The sequence below is a fragment of the Vidua macroura genome, chromosome 14 (assembly GCF_024509145.1).
Source record: "Vidua macroura isolate BioBank_ID:100142 chromosome 14, ASM2450914v1, whole genome shotgun sequence".
Lineage (NCBI taxonomy): Eukaryota > Metazoa > Chordata > Aves > Passeriformes > Viduidae > Vidua > Vidua macroura.
This window is the reverse complement of record NC_071584.1, coordinates 20,810,507-20,831,840: the sequence shown is the minus strand read 5'-3', so window position 1 is coordinate 20,831,840 and position 21,334 is coordinate 20,810,507. Positions and strand designations below refer to the sequence as shown.

Sequence of the window (21,334 nt, the reverse complement as noted above, 5' to 3'; positions counted from 1 at the left end):
ATGCAGCTAGGGTCCCTAGATACAAACACACGTACACAAACCAGTTCAACTGTTAAACAGCCAAATGAAAGGCTGCAATGGTTTCTCACATTGCTCCCTTAGACTAAGCTTTAGTTATATTGAATTCCCACCACAGGTGATTTTGCACAAATCACTCGATGCACACCCCAAAAATGTACCCAGCAAGTTACACCATCCTGAAACATCCTACTCAGCTGTATGCTCAGCAGAGTCATTCACACCACCAGGAGAAGGCTCTGCCTACCCTGGCACTTCTGTTCCCTGTGTGCTACCTACTGCAGCAGCCGCTGCTGGAGCAGCCTTCCCCAGCCCAGCTGCCAACGTTGTGACTGAATAATCCACCTCCAACAACCAGCCAGCTCTCTTTTCCCCCCATCTGGCCCATGCAGAGTTATTATATCCACTTGAACACCCATCGACTGCGGAACAACACCCACAGCAGCCCATTCCCCCTTCCCTGAAATAAATGGACTGCATTTCAGAAGCCTGCACTTGACACAGTTTTAGAAAGTGTACTTGAAAACGTTTTTCCCCTCTCTACACTTACCTAAAGCCTTTCAGACTCTGCAGAAAGCCGTGTGCAATTCTGTCATCGCTGTTACTCAGCGTAGTAACACTGAGTACAACACGCTGCGTATACAGAGAAGGGGTTCTCCTTTCACTGCTCATCAATTCAGTCAGCAACAAGACAAATTAGCAGAAGACTAAACAGCCTGTTTTCCTGTTACTGCCCACCCTAATGATCACTTGTAGAGTCCAAGTAGATGTTCTGTATACTGAGATCCTTCTCAGCTTCCCTACAACTTTCTTTTGTGCGCTGCCACGGTGCTCCCACACACTGCCCGGCATCTCTGCTCTGTGCTGGCAGCCTAGGCACACCAGAATTACAATCACTTTCACACAGCGTAGCTAAAATGACATTATCATTTTACTGCAAGTGGTGGCTTTCAGTTCCTTGAGACAGCTGCTAGATGCTCTGAGTGCAGGGCGAGAGGGGAGTGAGCAGCAGGTCAGCACAGCAGGCAGGGCTGGGAGCAGCCAAGGTGCAGCAGCCCGGCTGCCACGAGCAGGGAGGACTTCACTGCCCAGCTGTGACAACAGACAGCAGCTGGCAGCAGAAACTGCAGCTACCTGCACCTTGAGCACAAAGCCACCGGCTCCAGCCTCTGCCAGGGGGACGTCCTGGCAGCTCTCCTGCCTGCAGCTGGGCAGAGGGGAGCAGGACCTGCTGGGCCCTGCAGGAGGAAGCAGCCAAGCCGGGCCAGGGGCACAGAAGGAAGCAGCCACGCTGGTCCAGGGGCACAGAAGGAAGCAGCCAAGCTGGTCCAGATGTACAGAAGGAAGCAGCCAAGCTGGCCCAGGAGCACAGAAGGAAGCAGCCAAGCCGGGCCAGGGGCACAGAAGGAAGCAGCCACGCTGTCCCAGGGGCACAGAAGGAAGCAGCCAAGCCAGCCCAGGGGCACAGAAAGAAGCAGCCAAGCCAGCCCAGGGGCACAGAAGGAAGCAGCCAAGCCAGCCCAGGGGCACAGAAGGAAGCAGCCAAGCCAGCCCAGGGGCACAGAAGGAAGCAGCCAAGCCAGCCCAGGGGCACAGAAGGAAGCAGCCAAGCCGGCCCTGGGGCACAGGAGGAAGCAGCCAAGCCAGCCCAGGGGCACAGAAGGAAGCAGCCAAGCCAGCCCAGGGGCACACCCCGCTGGGGACCCCCAGCCAGGCTGTGTCTGCAGAGCTGGCAGCAGCTCCTGTGCCTCGCTGCTCCGGCCACCCCTGCCCAGCACCGCGCCCGGGTCACCGTGAGGTGCCCGGGCAGGGAGGGGGACCAGGGGACACGGGGGACCGGGGTGACACGGGGGACCAGGGAGCTGCCACGGTGCAGCTCAGAGCACCTGGCAGTGATGGCTGTGGGCACGGAGGTGGCTGTGCTCACACCTGGACTCCGCGGCGCTGGCACTCCGCAGCCCGATCCCAGAGGGATTTCAGTGCTACGGGTTTGCAGAAAAGAGCTAAAACCCAAGGCTGTGCTCAGTCAAACCATAAATAGCTCAGCTGGGTGACTGTGGCCCAGCACATCACTGGTCTGCTCAAACAGCCCAGCCAAGGCCAGCGTGTTGGGCAGTCACTCCTGACTGACACGTTGTCACCGAGGGGAAGGACACGGTGACAAGGTCACAGTACAGAAATGAAATGCAGATCTTTTACCATCCAGCACACATTTCCACACAACCTGGCATGAAATTCAGATGTTTGTACAGGTGACCTCCATGCCTGGGTGGCTGCCACCCTCTGAGCCTCACAGCCACCACCCACTGCCAGCCATGGGAGACACCTGGAGCCCTGCACCAGGAGCTCCTCCTGCTCCTCAAACATGCACACAAACACTCCAGATCCAGTACACTATTTGGAATTAACTTCTCCAGAAATCAAAAGGCAAAACGATCAAATGAGGTTGTTCTGTTAGAGCAGAAATAACAGTGGAGTTTATTGCCTTTGTGTATTTTTATACTACATTGCATAATATGCTCGCATTGATGTTCAGCACCGTAAATGACATAAAAAACAACCCAAGGCAGCAAGCACAGCAGAGATCTAAGAAAAAAATCATCACATTTCACATTCCAGTGCATGAAGCAAATGCTGCAGTCCTCTAGCTTACAACAGTCTATCAAAGTTAGCAAAGACAAATGTGTGTCTTAGCAAAAAGACATTGTTTCAACACGGAGCTATAAATTAGCTTCTGGATTTGAGGAGGTAGTAAGTGGTCTTTATTCTACTACAAGAAAAAGCCACTCTGCTCAAACTAAGGACATTGCATGCTGCATACTGTAGTTGGGGAGCTGCCTTGGGATACCACACTCGCTTTTGTACTGCTTTGGAATCATCCATATCAGAGAAAAGTCCCTATTTTCTGTCATTACTGTATTTATGCCTACTGGGACTCTACATCCCCCCAAAGAAATTAAACCATTAATTCTGAAAGTTGATTAAAAACCTTTAAAACATTGGAAGGACGCTGCTGCTGTAGATGTCTGAAACGTGTGGATTCACACCAACTCCAGTTAAACAAAAAAATATCAAGAAAAGCTTCAGAGCAATTTGCAGCAGCTGAATATTTGGCCCCAACAGCTGTCAAAACAAGTGCTGGAGTGCACAGGGCCTGTAAACCCCCGTTCCTGAGCCCTGCACTGCTGTGGACAGCTCCAGTTTGCAATCTGTGCTCTCAGCACCACTTGCACTGTTCACCAGTGCCAGAGTCCTTCCACTGCCCCTGCACGCCACAGAAGCACTCACACTATTTCTAATACTTGCCCCCACAACCCCACTTGTACCTGAAGTGACTGCAGGAAAACTACAAATGAATTTTTAACAGCTTCTCAAAAGAATTCCTTTAGGGAACGAGGTCTTTGCAGGTTGCAAACAAACCCACCTTTCCTCTTACCTTTGAATTTACTAATCTGTAACTTCTATTCTGCCCAGGCACTCTGCTCCTGAACTGAAATTCTAAAGAGCATTTCATAAAATTTTATTAGAATTTTAGTCTGGCTTTATCTATTAATTTCACAACAGATACACAACTGACAGAGTTCTGTGCTTGCTATTGCATGCACCTGCTTGCCCCCAGGCTATGGAGAAGGGGATAAAAGCTGCAGAGGCCAGGTGTGCCATCCCACCCCCAGAACGTCCTACCTGTGCCAGCGCTCTTGGTCAGCCCCGAGAAGCCCTCTCAGGGAGGGAGGCAGCAGTGCTCTGAGCTCTGCTTGTCCTCAGCTGTCATGCAGATGTGGGATGGAGGCTGTCCCCACTGCCTGTGGATCTCCAGGCTGCTAACCACAGCGAGCAGAGATGACTCACTGTCACTCTCACGGACATTAAACGCCCCTGCCCATGCTCTGGCTGCAGTTATTGCTGCAATTGTTGTGTCTCAGCTGAGGGCTGGCACGGGCTGGGCTCACCCTGCCGCCGTGCCGGGTCAGGCTGCTCCTGTGCTGGGGCTCACACCTTGCCCCTGCCCAGCAGAACCTTCCTCTCCCATCAGGTGAGAGAACAGAAGGGAGCTTCCCTTGGCCACATCTGACATTTCAGCGCCGAAGCTTCTCTCCAGGAATGCTTTGCATATCACATATTAATGGATTCTGACTAACAGCTTTAGCTTCACATCATGTCTAGACAAAGTGCCCCGCTGTGGGCAGTGGCCTGGAAGGGCTCTGGGTGAACACAACATAAACTGTGCTGCTCACAGGCCGTATGCATGCTCTACCTCACCTGGTTATTCTCCGGGAGCTGAGAATAATGGGAATTTCACTGAAGTTTTAGGCAGAAAGAGGCCAAAGCTCAGGCTGGCCAGAAACGCAGGAACAACCCACATTGTCCCCAGCCTGGACACCAGGAAGAATTTCTTCCCTGGAAGGGTGGTGAGGAATTGGAAGGGGCTGCCCACGTTGGTGGTGGGGTCACTGTCCTTGGAGGTGTTCAAGAAGCAACTGGGCATGACACTCAGTGATCTGGGCTACCCAACAGGGTGGTGATGGGCCACAGCTGCTGGGACTCCATGGTCCTGGAGGTCTTTTCCAACCTCAATGATTCCATCACTGTATGAGAAGCTGTGGCTGCCCCTGGATCCCTGGAAGTGCCCAAGGCCAGGTTGGACAGCAGTAACCTGGGCTAAGGGAAGGTGTCCCTGCCCTGGCAGGGTGGGACAAGGTGACCTTTAAGGTTTCTTTCAACCAAAACCACTCTGATTTTATGTGCATCACTCAATACCCAGAAAAAATGAAACGGTCAGAAGACTAGAGGGGAAGTAATAAAAGTTCCACAGAAGATTCTGACGGCAAAAATGTGAACAGGCTCTCTGCAGAGCCCAGGTGTGCTCAGCAGTGTCCATCTACACCCTGGCTGCACTCTGACAGCACAGCTGCACCCAAAGCTGGCCAAAACTCCTTCACACCACAGGATCCCTGCAGAAAAGTGACAGCACAAAAGCACCACAGCTGCAAAGCCACAGTAAACTGATGCTGGCAGCAGGGAATAGGTGGTGAGGTATTTCCAGCCCACCAGAGCGACTCCACCGCTTCTCAGCAGCCACCAGAGCTTGCCTGCCCCGGGTGTTACCTGTGAGGTGAGCGCTGCACCTCGGTGTCAGGCTGCAGCACTGCTCCCCTCGCCCGAGATGAGCTGCCTGAGCTCCCTTTCAGTGCCTTTCATTATGCCCCAACACGCTGTGCTGCCATCACAGCTTTAAATATTTACTTGACATTATCTTGCATCTGGCAAATGTATTCTGATACTCCCCAGCAAGTCCCGTGCAGGATTGAGTTCTCCACTGGTCTTTGCACAGTAACAGATCCCATTTTATTTCACCACTGCAATTCTCTCCAAATCAGGTCTGCAAAGTCCAACAAGTTTTCCAACAATTCTGTTAAGGCAGATGAGATTTGCAGGCACCAGACTAATTTCTAAGTTCCTACAGCAGGTAAGACTTTTCCTGCCTCCATCAGGCTTCCTCATTTTCTGTGCTGCTCAGGCCCATACAGAGACTGCCTGGTACTCTCTTAGTGCTGCCAATCCAAATGCACCTTCTCCATTTATTCTCTTATTGTTAATTAACTATTTCATACTGCAAATTCCCATTTTTCAGACAAGCTGCTGTTATCACAATAGCCCTGTAAGTGAATTATTGTAACTATAATGCAATCATAAATAACACATTAAAGGCTTAAAATACATATTTTTTTTACAGCTGTTGCAATCCAGTTGGCCTACATGTAATAGAAATTGTGCACCCATGAAACTAAACTGAGTAAAAAAAAATAGTTTTAAAAGGTTTAGTTCTCTGAAAAAGTTATTGCCTCTAATTCTTTTTGGTCAAAGGTTGTTTTCTTTCTGATGCTAAATTAGAATACTAAAATAAATAAAAATGACAGCCTTTGGGTAGGGAACTGCAGTAATGAACAGCACCCAAATTCCACTGAAGGCCAGGCAATGCTGGGGGTAGGAAGGAGGGAGCAGAAAACAAACACACCAATATTTTCCAATGAAGCTGTGGCAGGATAACGGCACACATCTTCAGTGAAGCACTGCAGAGTCAACTTCTGCAGGAATTTCTCCATGGGCACTCCCAGGCTGCTTGCCATGGCCTTCAGTGACCTGTGCCACGGCCACGGGCGTGGCCCTGCTCTGCTCTGTGCCCTGGCACAGGTGTGCCCTGTGCAGGTAACACACACCCAAGGGCCCTCTGCTGCAAAGTGCCCCCACGCCCCTGGCCGTGTGAGCAACGGGGACAAAGCAAAGCAAAGCAAAGCAAAGCAAATCAAACCAAACAAAACAAAGCAAAGCAAAGCAAACAAAACCAAACCAAACAAAACCAAAGCAAAGCAAAGCAAAGCAAAGCAAACCAAACCAAACCAAACCAAACCAAACCAAACCAAACCAAACAAAACCAAACAAAACCAAAGCAAAGCAAAGCTAAGCAAAGCAAAGCAAAGCAAAGCAAACCAAACCAAACAAAACAAAAGCAAAGCAAAGCAAAGCAAAGCAAAGCAAACCAAACCAAACCAAACCAAACCAAACCAAACCAAACCAAACAAAACCAAACAAAACCAAAGCAAAGCAAAGCTAAGCAAAGCAAAGCAAAGCAAAGCAAACCAAACCAAACAAAACAAAAGCAAAGCAAAGCAAACCAAACAAAACCAAAGCAAACCAAAGCAAACCAAACCAAACAAAACAAAAGCAAAGCAAAGCAAAGCAAAGCAAAGCAAACCAAACCAAACAAAACCAAAGCAAACCAAACCAAACCAAACCAAACCAAACCAAACCAAACAAAACCAAACCAAACCAAACCAAACCAAACAAAACCAAACCAAACAAAACCAAACCAAACCAAAGCAAACCAAACCAAACAAAACCAAAGCAAAGCAAACCAAACCAAACCAAATCAAACCAAACAAAACCAAAGCAAACCAAACAAAAGCAAAGCCAAGCAAAGCAAAGCAAAGCAAAGCTGCCCCATGCCCGGCTCTGGCTGGCTCTGCACAGCCCCAGGAGATCAGCAGCACTTCAGCCTGATCTCAGAGCCCTGTGCAAGCACACCTGTCTCTCACAAAAGGTGCAGCTGACCAGCACAAAGGGCTGCACAACCTCCCCCCTCCCAGGGATCCAACACAGATGCTCCAGCACAAAGTCAAGGGAACATTCTGAGCGTTTCTGTCACCTTGCTGTGCCCCTGAGGCTCACACTGCAGGCAGACTGCTGTGCCCACACTCCTACAGCACTGCACAAAACTGCACTACAAAATGGCCATTTTTCCCATTTATTTCCCATGAAGACACTCAGCCAACAACAAAACGGGGAGTGGGAGTTGCCCAAGAACAATTTTGTCGGTTTCTAGAGAAGTAAAAACTCAAAAGAACGCTTTTTCTCTCAAGCTGCAATAACCAGGCAAGCCCACGGTTTCTGGGCAGCCCAAGGCTGCTGTCAGTGAAAGAGCAGTAAAATGCAAACCCCAGTTCTCCTGAGTGGGCCCAGAAGAGGCAGAGGAGCTGCTCACTCAGCACTCCCAGCTCACACAGCTGAGCACAGAGCCCATCCCTGCTGGCCACCCACCCAGTCCCAGGGCACAGCACACGGGAGCTGTCCCCAGCACCGACTGCAGGACGTGCACACCTCCTTCATACCTAAACCAGCCAGATTTTAGTTTTGGTTTTGGCTCACTCTTCCTCACAGGGCTATTAAGACCTGGTCAGATAAGGCTCTTGCAGGCTATCCAAGGCTAATTCACCTAAATGCACACCACCAGCTCACAGCATTTTATTGTTCTGCTGCTGGCATGTGGAGAGCTTAGATGAAAACAAGCAAACACTGGGTAAAAACTATTCCAGAAAAAGCTGAATATTTATGGCTTGTACACAGAAACCTGACTGGCAAGTGAATGCTTCAGGTAGAGATAAAAGGAGTGACAGAAGAGTAACTTATCTGTGCAGTCTACATTTAATGACTGCATGAGCATTTGCAGATGATTAGGGCCAGCCTAAGTGCTTTGTTCTCCCTTTGTTCCATTTCTGAAGGGTTCGGCCTTTATTTATTATTTTTCTTCTTCTTTTTTCCTCCCACCCATAGCTGCAACTAAATATAATTTTTGGCTTTTACAGACCTATTTCCATTTATAGAATCCAGCTGACAGGCTGGGGATGATGTTTCCTAGCTGAGGCATCTGCCTCCTTGACAGAGGGAGAGATAATCACGTTGGGCGAAGCAGGCTCGGCATCTATGGCAGGCTGAGGATGTCAGAGCTGAGAGCAGCGTGTCTGGCCCCTCTGGATGTTTTCTCTGGAGGAGTTCAGCCCCATCTGCTGTGAAGGCAGCCAGCCTGCAGTGCTGCTGTGCTGGGGACAGGGGACAGGGACAGGGGCAGATCTACTCCTTGTCATCTTCCAACAATTTCATCATTGAAACAGAGATCACTAGAGTATTAATAAGACACAACCAGCTTGCCCCTGCACAGCAGGAACAGAGGGGCAGTCTGGTTCCCATTTGCATTCTGCTTTCTGCACCGTTTGACCAGCCAGGTGAAAGGCAGGTGTTGGTACCTCTCCCCAGCCAGCCCGGGTGCAGCTCAGGTGCTCAGGTCTGTGCTCAAGATGCACTCCCTGGATGCCACGAGAGCTCTGCAAAGCAATTACAGGAGCAAATGGATTATTAAGAGCAAGACGTGAGAGCTGTGGGAACTGATGCAGCTCCTGGGGAGGATCTGGGCTGGCACTGGCAGGGAGTTATTGTTCAGCAGCTGACTGGCAGTGCCCACGAGATGGGAGCTTGGTCCTGCTTTGAACCCCCCCTCAGCAGCCACGGGAGGAGGGCAGAACAGCACAAGTTCCCTTCAGGGTCTGGGGACTGTCCATTCCTTCGGACTGCCAGGCCCAGCTCCATGTGCCCTCACCCTGCCCAGGAGCTGCCCTGCCAGCCCCAGCCCCTCCTGCTGCTGCCTCCTGCCCACCCGAGGGCTCTGCCAGCCTCCTCCCCTGGGCATGGGCACGTCCCTGGAGATGAGGCCTGGCACCACTGCAGGCAGCACCAGCCCTGCACCCACTAGCTCCTTCCTTAGTCTTCAGTTCTCTCACATCTGAGTGAAATTAGTACCTGCAAACTTTTACTGCCGTCCTTGGCACTCTTGACATCTCTTCATCATTTCGGTTATTCTCCTTTCATTCGTGCTCTCTGCATCTGACAAAGGCGTTGTCAGAAAGGATGTAAGTGGGAGAAAACACTCGACACAAGAACGAAACCATTCAAAGTGAAGCTTTTCTACAGAACAGCAAAGTCTCCAGCCCAAGATTCTGCCTCCCTCTGGTTTTGTTTTTTAAGTCTTTCCAAGAAAGCAAACTCTAGTCACAAAACATTTGCTTAGCTGCAAAGCTGGGGTGTCCTGGAGCAGAGAAAGAGACAGAGGAAGTGAGAACAAAGGGGGAAATGTTTTTTTAACAGCTGTGCATCTCCATCAGCTCCCTGCACACCCATCAGAAATCCTCCCCTCCACTACCACAGGCCTGGCCTGTGCTCCTGGAGCTCAAAGCCCCTGGTGTCCCTTGGACCTGTGGCAATGTCTGTGTGCTCCCCCCGGGCCTGCTGGCCCTGCTGCTCCTCCCCTCCCTGGAATCACACAGGACAGCTCACCTGAGGGCCACGGCAGAGGCTGGCAAGAATGAAGGCCCTTATTAAAATGTATGTCACAGTGAACAACTGTTCCCTCTGACCCTGCAAGAGACTCCTTCACAGGCAGCCAAATCCCACATGGTGTCCTGGGAGAACATCTGCTAGCATTGAGCACTCCTGAGATGCCACATTTATACCCAGACAGACAGGAACACTTCAATTAAAGCCTGTGTGTGGATGTGTCTGTGCCCACCCACCTACCTCAGCCCTGTCCAGCTCTCTGTGCCTTGCTCCTGGTGCTGTGGCATCTGCTCTGTCACCCTGCACTGTTTCAAAACCTGGCCAATTTCTCACGTTTCCTCTCCTTCTCTGCCAGCAGATCACCCCGATGTAATTTCAGCAAACAATAAATCCTTTTATCAATGGTGCTGCCTTGAAAGTCAGTAGATGGAAATCTGAATCTGATTTTCCAGCTTCTACAGCATTTCTTTCCATAAGATCATTAAACTGCAGGCTCAAAGTTACAGTTTAAATCATGTCTTTTTGCAGAAAAGTCTAAGCTCCAAACAATCAAACTGTGATTCACAATCTGTCATTTTCAGTCAATATATCATGTCTAGCAATCATTGATTTATATGTAAGACCAGACTTTGTGGTTGTACTTTCCGAAGTTATTCAATGACAGCAATCATAACCAACAATTGATAGGTAATTTTTCTAGTATACACAAATTAATCTTTGCTAATTTGACCTTAAATTACAAAAGTTTCATGATTCATTTTCCCATACAAAATTGCAGGTTGGTTTGGTTTCTTGGTCACATTACTCTTCCCCTGCATCTTGTCCTTTGACTATTAAACTCTTTGCTCATATCTCATTCTTTCAAAGTTTACTTCCTTTGTGTATTTGGTAGAAATGCAGATTTGCCTCCCCCATCTTCACTTGTGTCTTTGGGCTTTGATTCTCCTGCTAAGTATCTTCTCATCTGTTAAATTCTTTCAGCACATCCTTCTGTGTGACATCTGCACCTCCAAAGCTGACATCCTACTCACAGAACAGCTTCACACTGCTAGTCCAGAGCAGGCAGGCAGCACCTCTCCTACAGGAACAGCTCCCACCCTTTGCCTGTGCCTTGCCCTGGAGGTTTCTGTTCCCAGCTCCACCTCAGCTCCCACAGGCTGAGGGCAACTGTCCCAACCTTGCCCTGAGCCCAGACAGAGAGTGACTGCACTGAGGCTCCTGCCCTGGAGGTTCCAGGTGTGGAACACAAATCATGGCTTTGCTGTGGAGGTTCCAGGTGTGGAACACAAATCATGGCTTTGCTGTGGGGGTTCCAGGTGTGGAACACAAACCATGGCTTTGCTGTGGGGGTTCCAGGTGTGGAACACAAACCATGGCTTTGCTGTGGAGGTTCCAGGTGTGGAACACAAACCATGGCTTTGCTGTGGGGGTTCCAGGTGTGGAACACAAACCAGGGCTTTGCTGTGGAGGTTCCAGGTGTGGAACACAAACCATGGCTTTGCTGTGGTGTGGAACACAAACCATGGCTTTGCTGTGGGGGTTCCAGGTGTGGAACACAAACCATGGCTTTGCTGTGGGGGTTCCAGGTGTGGAACACAAACCATGGCTTTGCTGTGGAGGTTCCAGGTGTGGAACACAAACCAGGGCTTTGCTGTGGAGGTTCCAGGTGTGGAACACAAACCAGGGCTTTGCTGTGGTGTGGAACACAAACCATGGCTTTGCTGTGGCATGGAACACAAACCATGGCTTTGCTGTGGAGGTTCCAGGTGTGGAACACAAACCAGGGCTTTGCTGTGGTGTGGAACACAAACCATGGCTTTGCTGTGGAGGTTCCAGGTGTGGAACACAAACCATGGCTTTGCTGTGGAGGTTCCAGGTGTGGAACACAAACCAGGGCTTTGCTGTGGTGTGGAACACAAACCAGGGCTTTGCTGTGGAGGTTCCAGGTGTGGAACACAAACCATGGCTTTGCTGTGGCATGGAACACAAACCAGGGCTTTGCTGTGGAGGTTCCAGGTGTGGAACACAAACCAGGGCTTTGCTGTGGTGTGGAACACAAACCAGGGCTTTGCTGTGGAGGTTCCAGGTGTGGAACACAAACCATGGCTTTGCTGTGGAGGTTCCAGGTGTGGAACACAAACCAGGGCTTTGCTGTGGGGGTTCCAGGTGTGGAACACAAACCAGGGCTTTGCTGTGGGGGTTCCAGGTGTGGAACACAAACCATGGCTTTGCTGTGGTGTGGAACACAAACCATGGCTTTGCTGTGGGGGTTCCAGGTGTGGAACACAAACCAGGGCTTTGCTGTGGTGTGGAACACAAACCAGGGCTGTTTCCCTCTAGGACAGGCTGGTTCCAGCCCAGCAGGACCCTGAGCAGGCTCCTGACACACAGAGGAGGGGCAGGACCATGACATGAGCGGGGCAGGGTGGGTTCAGCCAGGGCCTCAGCTCACTGCCATTACAATTAAAATAAAGCCTTGGTGGGAAGGGCCACCTGTGGCTCCATGGGCAGGGCCAGCACCCTCACCAGGGGATTGTTATTTCAACACCTGTCTGCTGTACGTGGTTGTTTTATGAATAGAAAGGATCACGCACAGCCTGAGGTAAATTAAAATTCCAGTTCTGCTATTCCGTGTCATTGAAGAATATGCCAGGCTGTTGTTTGATTTGGTTTCTAGCAAAGCAGGCTAACAAACTTCCTTCCAAGCCATTAATTCAGATATGCAATAAGCCTAACACAACTGCACTGGCTCATTAAAGCAATTTGAGGTAACCTGCACTCATTAGAGCAGCCACCATCCATAGCCCTGTGACTGCAGCCCAGTTTTCAGACAGCATCAGAGATGACCTGCTGTGCCAAATGCCTCTTTTGTCTCAGGAAAACTTCAGGGAAATAGCAAAATGGAAAACCTTGATTTGCTCAGGCTTTGAAATTCGTTTAAGTGCAAGAATATGGTAACATTTTGAGTATCTTTTTTCACCCAGAAAAGGATTATTTAACTAGATGAAGGGAAATTCTTCAGTAAAGACAGTAGCACGCTGATAGTCATGCAGGAGACAAGTTTACAGATAAAACTGATAAGCTCCCTGCTATATCTGTTGGAAAGGACAGTTTAACCATTCAGGAAAGGAAATACAGGAAGGACAAATTATGAATGTGCCATAGTTGAGATAATAAGAACCAACCTGTGACCTTGGTACTCAGCCCAGGCTGCCATCAGTGTACAAAGCTGCAGAGGGCTGCTGCCCACACTCAGGGGAAAACCATAAAAATCCTCATGTGCTTAATAAAAAAAAGGACACTAGAAAGAAGGTACAAAGACAACTGAGGCAGCATTTAGCCTTTAAGGAGGGACACTTACAGGTGTACCAGTCATCAAGCTCGGGATAATTAAGCCTGGCCCTTGAACTACATCAACCCATTTAGTAGCTGGAGGTGAAGCTCAAAATCCTTGAGTGAGACTAATTTGGAGTCCTCCAGCAGAGGAATTAAGTAGCTTAATACAAAGCACCTTCTATGGACTTAGCACACTTAAAGAAAGACTGTTGTTCACCTAATAAAAGGGACACAGGCATGCAGCAGACTTCTGACCCTCTGCTATACAATAAAATCAACTGCCTAACAAAAACAACTGAATCATCTCTGTGCACGTTTGCTGTTTCCTGAACAAAAACCTGTTCCTTCAAAGTCAGGTTCACAGCCAGCACTGAATAATGGTACCTGCACTGCCAGCACTCACGGCAGGCTGCTGCCCTCCTGGCAGCCCTGCTCTGAGCTACCTGAGCTCACAGCCCATGGAAGAGTTTGTTAAACTGCATTTATTTATTTGTTTGTTTATTTACTGCCATTTCAAGCCACTGTCTCTCATATACCCAAGCCACCAGAGCTGGGAGAAGCACCTGGTATGTGCATGGAGGGTTCTGGGACTAGAACCAGAGTTTTCCTACCCTCAGTGTCTCTCATTTGAGCTACAAAAGCTCACTTTAGCTGGAAGGGACAACACATCCTCTGTCCTCCCTGTGGGCTGGCCCAGCTCAGGCTCATCTCTGCCTTCCCTCCTCCCAGGGCAGACCCTTCCATGTGTCCATGGGAAGGAACTGGCTTTCACAGGACTGCTCAGAGAGGAGCAAGGAGAATTTCATCCCGTAACTTTCTTTCTGAAAACACTTCTGAAGTTCTTCCTCAATTCTTTTTTAGAAGGCCTCCTGAGAAACCTGCTAAATAATTAATATCTCTTTCTTATTTTGCTACCATAATGTGAATGCCTAATCTATTCCTTAGTAACTGCTATATTACAAGAGAACAAGCTCTGCAGTGGGGTTCCAGAGAGAATTTGCACACTTCCTTCCTCTGAGTCACCTGCACAGGGCTCTGGGGTGGCTCACATCCCACTTCCCATCACCACACCCCAGACAAGGCTTTCTGCAGCTCTGGGGAGCATCAGGAGGAACCAAGGTGGTGACAGCAGGAAATTCTCAGCCAGAAAAACCCTCAGCCCCTTTTGAGAGCTTTCCACCCTCGAGCTCAGCAGACAGATCAGAGGGAGCAAAGGCCCCAAAGCTCCACAAGCACAACACTCTCCAAATGACTCCTTCCAATGAAGCTGTGCTGTCTGGGAGACTATCAAGTGTTGGAGAGCTGCACCAGACACAGGCTCTGAAACGATGCAGCCTGTGCTCTTCTCAAAATCCACCTTCCCTTCCATAAATGCTCTGTTACCAAAGTCAATAGATCTTCTTTGGATTTTTCTAAAAAACCAGTGTGCTCCTATTTGCTGCCAATTTTCAGTTCTAACTTTTAAAGATTTTCCTCTCTATGTCAATTAGAACTGTGACCACATCTTGGTTTCATTTTCCTTCCACTTTCTCTCTGGCTAAAAAAATCCACATAATTAAAATTTGTTAACATTTCCTGGTTTCCTTATGTATGCAGAGAGATTTTAGGCATTAAAACTTGGAAATGAATAAATCAAGAGAAGGACACTGAGGTCACAATTACACAGTATTTTAGTCAACCTTCAGCCTTATTTCAGTGCAACAAATGAAGAAACTCCTCCAGTCTCTGCAGAAATTTAGGAAACAGCAAGCAGAATAAGAGTTGGGGGCATTTTAGTGCTCCAGGCTTGGAATTTGATCAATGAGTTACCTCTAGGAGTGTCCAGGGAGCCCCAAAGCACAGACTGATGCACACTCTGAGGGGATGGATGTGTCTGCTCTGCCCTGGGTTTTCCAGGAGCCCAACTGCAGGAGCCAGCCTGATGGGGGGAATGTGCATTTTCCATCCCTGCCATATCTGCCATCACTCTCATATCTGCCCAGTTTTGTCTTCCAGGAAGAGAGACAGACTGTAGCAGCAGCTCTCAAAGGTTTTAGCTCCCCCCTGGGTGCTCCCTCTCCCTCCCGCACGCCATCGAACTCGGAGCTGAAGCTCGGTGTGGGTGGGGTTCCTTCCATGGGACAATGGAACTCCTCTTCCCACCTCCCTCCGTTTTTAACTCCTCCTTTCAGCACCCTCAGCACTTGCACCAGCATTCAGAAAGTATCAGCACAATGAAGTGCAAAGCTGAAATTCACGGTGAAGGACTGATAGCAGGTAGGATGTTTTTAAAAAGATAGGTTACAATCAAGCCAGTCAGTCTCCAAACTACTCTAGAGAGAAGCATTCCATCTCTGACCTCAGGAGGAATTTTCCCCACCTGTGTTGCCATCCCTGAGGGTGAAGGAGGCTCTTGGAAGAACGGAACAGTGCTCAAAACACCAGCAGATCACATGCAGTACAACCATGCCTTCAAATTAATCAGAAGGTCAGCAAGCCTGCACACTGACAGCTAGGATCTATTTAAACATTGTCACTGTGAAGTGGATATATCTTCATTTTGTCCAAAAGGCACTTGAAACACGGCAGCCTCACACATCTCACTCCTCAGTGAGACTGAAGGAATTAGCACTGCTCTGAATCACTCAGCACGGATGGAGTCCCACTGCACTCCTGAGAGGCTGATTACAGTGCCACACTCATTAGGCCACAAGGAAACACATTTTGTTGGAATCCAGGATTCTCTGCAACTGAGAAGCACTACAAGAAATAGAACAAACCAATTTCTATGTTTAAAAAGTGAACTAAAGGCCTGTGATCATCAGGGTTCTAATGATCTCTATCAAATTACTGTCTCACAGCAGTAGAGGTGCTACAGGATTCACAGCAGCAGCTCCTCAGTGCTCCAGCACACCCCTAAGGGGTGCAGAGGAAGGGCTGAGGGGATCCCAGGGCAGGGGGGTGCTAGTGAGGAAATAAGGAAATAACTGGGAGGCAGGAAGAGATGCTGGCAGAGCCTTGTGGGCACAAGGCAAGGGAAAACAGCTCGAGGGAGGACAGAGCAAAAAGCCTGTCACAGCAGCCACGCCACCCTGCTCTGGGGGGCTAACCCCTGGCACAGGAGGAGGAGAAGAAAAGGCACCACATCTCCTACCTTGAGCTATGGCCTCCCACCTTGCCCCCATTCCATCACTGCTGGGCTGGCTGCGTCCATGGCAAAGCAAACACTGTCCAACTTGCCAAAACCACGTGTCCAGCTCGCTTTAACAAAAATAAACGCTCAGGGTGCATGCAAGCAGCAACTGGAAAAATCTGGAGCAGGAATGCCCGAGGAACGTGAATGTGCTCAAGTGAGGCAGGCCAAATTCTCCTGCCTTCGTGTCCTGCAAACGTGTGGGAGCAGCAGGAGGGGCTCCGGGGCTCAGGGCTGCACCCCACTCTGCTGCTCGTGAGCTCAGCCCGGGCAGATGGAGAGGAGCCTCAGCAGGGTGTGATGGAGAAGTGCCCGGGCTGCCTCAGCTCCCTGTGAACACAAGGGTACAAACATCCTCCTGGCAATTGGCATTTACATTTTATTTGTGCCTTCTTGGCTTGGGTTTTTTTTCAGGCTGCTCTAGGCAACATATTTGTACTTCACTGGACACAGCCTTCCTAATAACCATTGCAGTTCCTGGCAATTTTTAATGAGTTGATGCAAGGCAATTTCACTTCCTTCCCCCTCAGAACGAATTTATTAAAAAGATCTGTATAGGAATAATAGACTCATAGTCAGAGAAGCCACATGCCATGATCAGAATTAAAGGAGCCATCTGTTTCTTTACAGTCACGCACATCTCAAACAAAAAGTACACACATGACATATGTCATTACTTCCACTTTCCTGAGAGAAAATATTTGCCATGATTGCCTCCCACAGGAGCGCAGGAAGCTCCACCACCAGCCTGCAGTGCTGGAGGAACCCCTCCCACTGAAGCCCTCCAAGCAGTGGATTCAGGTTTTATCTCTGCCTCAGCCAACCCAGCAGAGCTTTTCCTGCCTCTGTGAATCCTTTGCAAACTTATTTGCCACAAGATCTGCAGCCAGGACTTGGCTTGCTGTTGCCCACCACCAAGAGGAGCTGCCCTGCTGAGCTCCACACACACACACACACTCGTGTCTCAGCATTTAAAAGTCAGTTTAGGAAATTACACTGTTCGCTGGATGATACATTTTCATGTCAATATGTTGTAATACACAATTTTCCCCCCTTTCATCTCATTTCAGAATGCAGTGACAAAAGCAGTGATGGAAATGCACCAGACACACTCCCCAGCCCCAGCTCCCACAGCCGCAGACAGTGGCTGTGAATGCTCCCCTCAGGGCAGGAGGCAGCAGCAGCACCGTGCTCTGTCCTCTGCTCCTCACCCCACACTCGTGGCCAGCAGCTGGAGGTGACACTGCAGGTGACACACCTGCACCGGTGACAGGCACAGGTGACACTGCAGCAGCTGGAGGTGACACTGCAGGTGACACACCTGCACCGGTGACAGGCACAGGTGACACTGCAGCAGCTGGAGGTGACACTGCAGGTGACACACCTGCACCACCAGCACAGGTGACACTGCAGCAGCTGGAGGTGACACTGCAGGTGACACACCTGCACCACCAGCACAGGTGACACTGCAGCAGCTGGAGGTGACACTGCAGGTGACACACCTGCACCACCAGCACAGGTGACACTGCAGCAGCTGGAGGTGACACTGCAGGTGACACACCTGCACCACCAGCCCCTGCTCGTGCCACCTCAGCAAAGCTGCAGGCCCAGATACCTGTTCATAAAGCATTCAGAGCGTCACCTGGGCTCACACAGGGTCTGCAGGACAGCTGAAATAATCAGTGTTCCCTTCATCCAGGCAATACCCAAAGGCCTGAGCTCCCGCTGTGCAGGTACAGAACCCCAGCTGCTCCCCAGCAGAGGGGCAGGCAGTGCCCCTGCCCTGCCAGAGCTGCCCTGAGCACTGGCACTGCCCAGGAGGGCTGCTCAGGAGCCAGCAGGAGATGCCACCCTGGCCCTGGGACACGGCTGGCAGTGTCCTGCTCCCTCTGCCCAGCCCTGCCAAACACACCAGTGTGACATTCCCATTCTCTGGACAGAGAGACACAGTTCTGTCTCTCAGGAAGAAGCACTGAGAGAAGAAGAGAAAACAATCTTTCTCTCTGCTCCTTTGTTTCCCCATGTGGAATGTGGTGTGGAGATTGTTCACCTGCAGGGATTGCTGGGCTGGATTCTGGTGAAGGTTGTGTGGGGTCAGTGACCAGTGGGGTCCAGCTGTGCTGGGCTCTCAGCAGAGTCACAGTTTGAGTTAGTTAGAGAGGGGAGTAAGAAGTGAGTGTGTAGAATAGGATAGCATCTCTTTAAATAGTATATTAATGGAATATGGTATAGTTTTAATAGAGCTGTCCTTCAGCCTCCTGATCTGGAGCCAGACACCAGCATTTCTTCCCTGAGCTGGGGTCACTGCATTTTACTATACACCAGCCCTAAACCACAGAGAATGACCAATGACAAATGTTCTGGAAAAAGCCTCTCCTGAAACGTGGTAAAATTCTTCCATCTAAAACTTCTCCTCCTCTTTTCCCTGCCTGGCCTCAGCTCAAACACTGAACAGTTCAAGGCTACCTACTGTGCCCTGAGACACCGTGAAAGGATTTCTTCAGAAAAATCAAAGAGTAGCTTAATTTAAGTTTGTCTGACCTGAGTTGTTACCCTTGCTTTCAGTTATGGAAAACCTTTAAATAGAAACAGAAAAAAAAAAAAGAAAAAAGAAAAAAGTTGTCTCTGGTTCTTCAGCTTTTCTCTCTGCAGGCCTGACTGTTTTTGCTGTAAGCTGTTCAGCAGAGGCCAGCAGAAAAGCTCTGAAGTTCAAACACTGGCAGCTCTGCAGGGGATGTTTCCTTCACCCATCTGCTCTCCCTGCAGATCACCATTCCTGTGCACAGACACGTATTTCATTACTGGCAACGCTCTGTGACCCTGAGATGTTCTGCAGATTCTCCGTGTCAGCTCAGTGGAAGGCACTGTCTGACCCTTGTCTATCCATGTTCTGGTTCTGTGACATCTTGCATTATTATGCAGGATTGCCCACCCATGGCAATCATTCCTGTGCTTTGATCATCTGTGGGATGCATAATGATGAAAGATGTTACGATGAAAAAAATAAACCAAAGCACTTTATATCCTTAATTCAGACACTGTATTAACACTGCACATTTTTAAAGTACGTTTTTAAGGCCTGTAAATACACACACACACACATATAGTGCACCTATTTTTTATCTAGCCTTCTAAACACAAAGCTGTAACCAAAGATTTGCACTGGGGCTACGATCAATACCAGATTTGTGTTTCAGAGGCACGAAGTCAGGACATACTTCACAATTCCCACCCTCTTCCATTCCACAAGCACATTCCTAAACAGCTATGTACACTGACACCTTACTTAAAAAATAACTGAGTTAAGCCTCTGCTGAAGCAGAAGACAAGGTGTAATCAAGATTTATTGGTATTTCAGCTGTCCTTCTGCACTCTCACATCATTCTGCCTCCTAACAATTACACTCTACCTCAGGTAGACAAATATTTCCATCCTGAGAATGCCTCGGGGACACGGCTGTGGGTGGCAGCTGTGTGTCCTGGCGCTGTCACCTCCCCAGTGCCACCCGGGCAGCGCAGCCTGGCTCCTCCTGGGGCACCCAAACCCAAAACCCAAACCCAGCCAGGCACCTTCTCACACCCACCAGCCGTGCTCAGGCTTTTGCTGGTGCTTGACTCTGCTCCACCCAGATATTCTCCCTGACCAAGCAGCTTTACCAGCCAGCAGCTATCCACAGCTCCAGCTAATAAATGCTATATATTATTTCTTTTTATTTAACTTCTTCTAGCAATAGTAGAGGCTATTTTGAGACTTGGAAGGAAGGAAGCAATCATCCAGAGGAGTGTCAGTAAACTGAGCCAGGAACTGAGCAGGAAACCAGCCATATTTCAGAAAAGCTCTTTCTGGATCCTTCCACAGCTTCTTGCCTGACAAAGCCTGGCTCGGAGGAGGCACGAGCACACACGATGGAAGTCACTGGCACTCGCTGCTTATGCAAGCCTTGAAATTCTCCTTTAACGCCCTCCTTACAGGGGGAAGAAATCATCCAACAAGCACAGCTTTTCATCACAAACCTGAAGCACCTAGAGCACAAAAGCCAAGCAGCCTGGAGCTGCTAAGTGAGCCAGGCTGACAAGGGACAAGGGGCTGGCAGGGGATAACGAGTGCACAGACTGTTCCCTGCTCCCTTACCTGGAGGACATAACAAACCCCAGAGCTGCAGCTCAGGGAAAACCAGTACAATTAGAACTGAACATCCAGAGGGGTGGGCAGGAGATGCCTGGCAGGGAGAAGCACTGCTCTGCTGTGAGCTGCAGCCCTTGGCTCCACTTCAGCTTGAGGGAAATACTTCAGCATGGGCATCTGTTTATCTTAAAGATGTCAGACCACCAGCCAATTTTATAAAACAAAAAGCATTCTGAATGGAGAGTACTTCAGGATAATCAACATGCTGCAAGGTTTCTTTTGGCTAATTAAAAAAGTTCTGTTATAAATGTTTCTCTCTTTGCATGTCTAATTTGGTTTCAGGTCTTAAATCAGTACTAAAAAAAAAAAAAAAATGCAGCTAGAAGATGCACAAGTTTTGGCAAAATAAAAACTTTTATGCAAAATCGACCTGATTCTGGAAGAAGCAAAATGTGAACACAGCATGGCATAATTGCACGATTTGTTATTACAGTCATTCTAGCGACATCTGCTTCTTTCTTTGCCTCACTGATTTGCACTTTACAGAAAGCAGACGGCATTAGACGCTGGTCACTCGGGAAGGTCACCCCCTGGCTTGATACATACTTCCACCTTAATTATTTTAGGCTTATTTTTGACATAAAGGGAATTTATTACTATACAGAGAATAACCATATTCCAAAAAGTATCAATAGCAAAGTTGAAACACTTCTAAAATGGGACTGAAAGAATAAATTGAAAACAAATGTTAGAAGAAGGGTTAATTTTCTGTCCTAACACTCCCAGGTTTTCCACTGGGAGTTCTTTTTCACTGTGATTTATCACTTTGATTTTGCTTGTTTTTTCCTGATCTCATTTTCATGCATCACTGTTATCACATTCAAGAGCAAGGTTTGACTGCACTGCTCCTACTGGAAGGGTGTTTCAGGGTGTCCTGCTCAGAAATCCAAGCCCTACACAGAGAATACAGAAATCTTCAGAGAGTATCATTAGCAGAGGGGTTATTATTACTTCCTCACA

The 21,334-nt window shown here is 49.0% G+C and overlaps 1 protein-coding gene across 3 annotated transcripts in view; it reads right to left on the bottom strand.

Moving 5' to 3' along the window:
• FGF13 (fibroblast growth factor 13) overlaps positions 1 to 21,334 on the bottom strand; it is a 209,341-nt gene that overhangs the window by 101,215 nt on the left and 86,792 nt on the right. Inside the window, exon 1 of one of the 3 annotated variants that reach the window (XM_053990295.1) lies at positions 16,151 to 16,191. The exons of the other annotated variants lie outside the window; for them this stretch is intronic. Coding sequence (XP_053846270.1) covers positions 16,151 to 16,181 — 31 coding nt within the window. The 5' untranslated portion in view covers positions 16,182 to 16,191. Of the gene's footprint in view, positions 1 to 16,150; positions 16,192 to 21,334 lie in introns of those variants that run through there. 3 annotated transcript variants of the gene reach the window in all.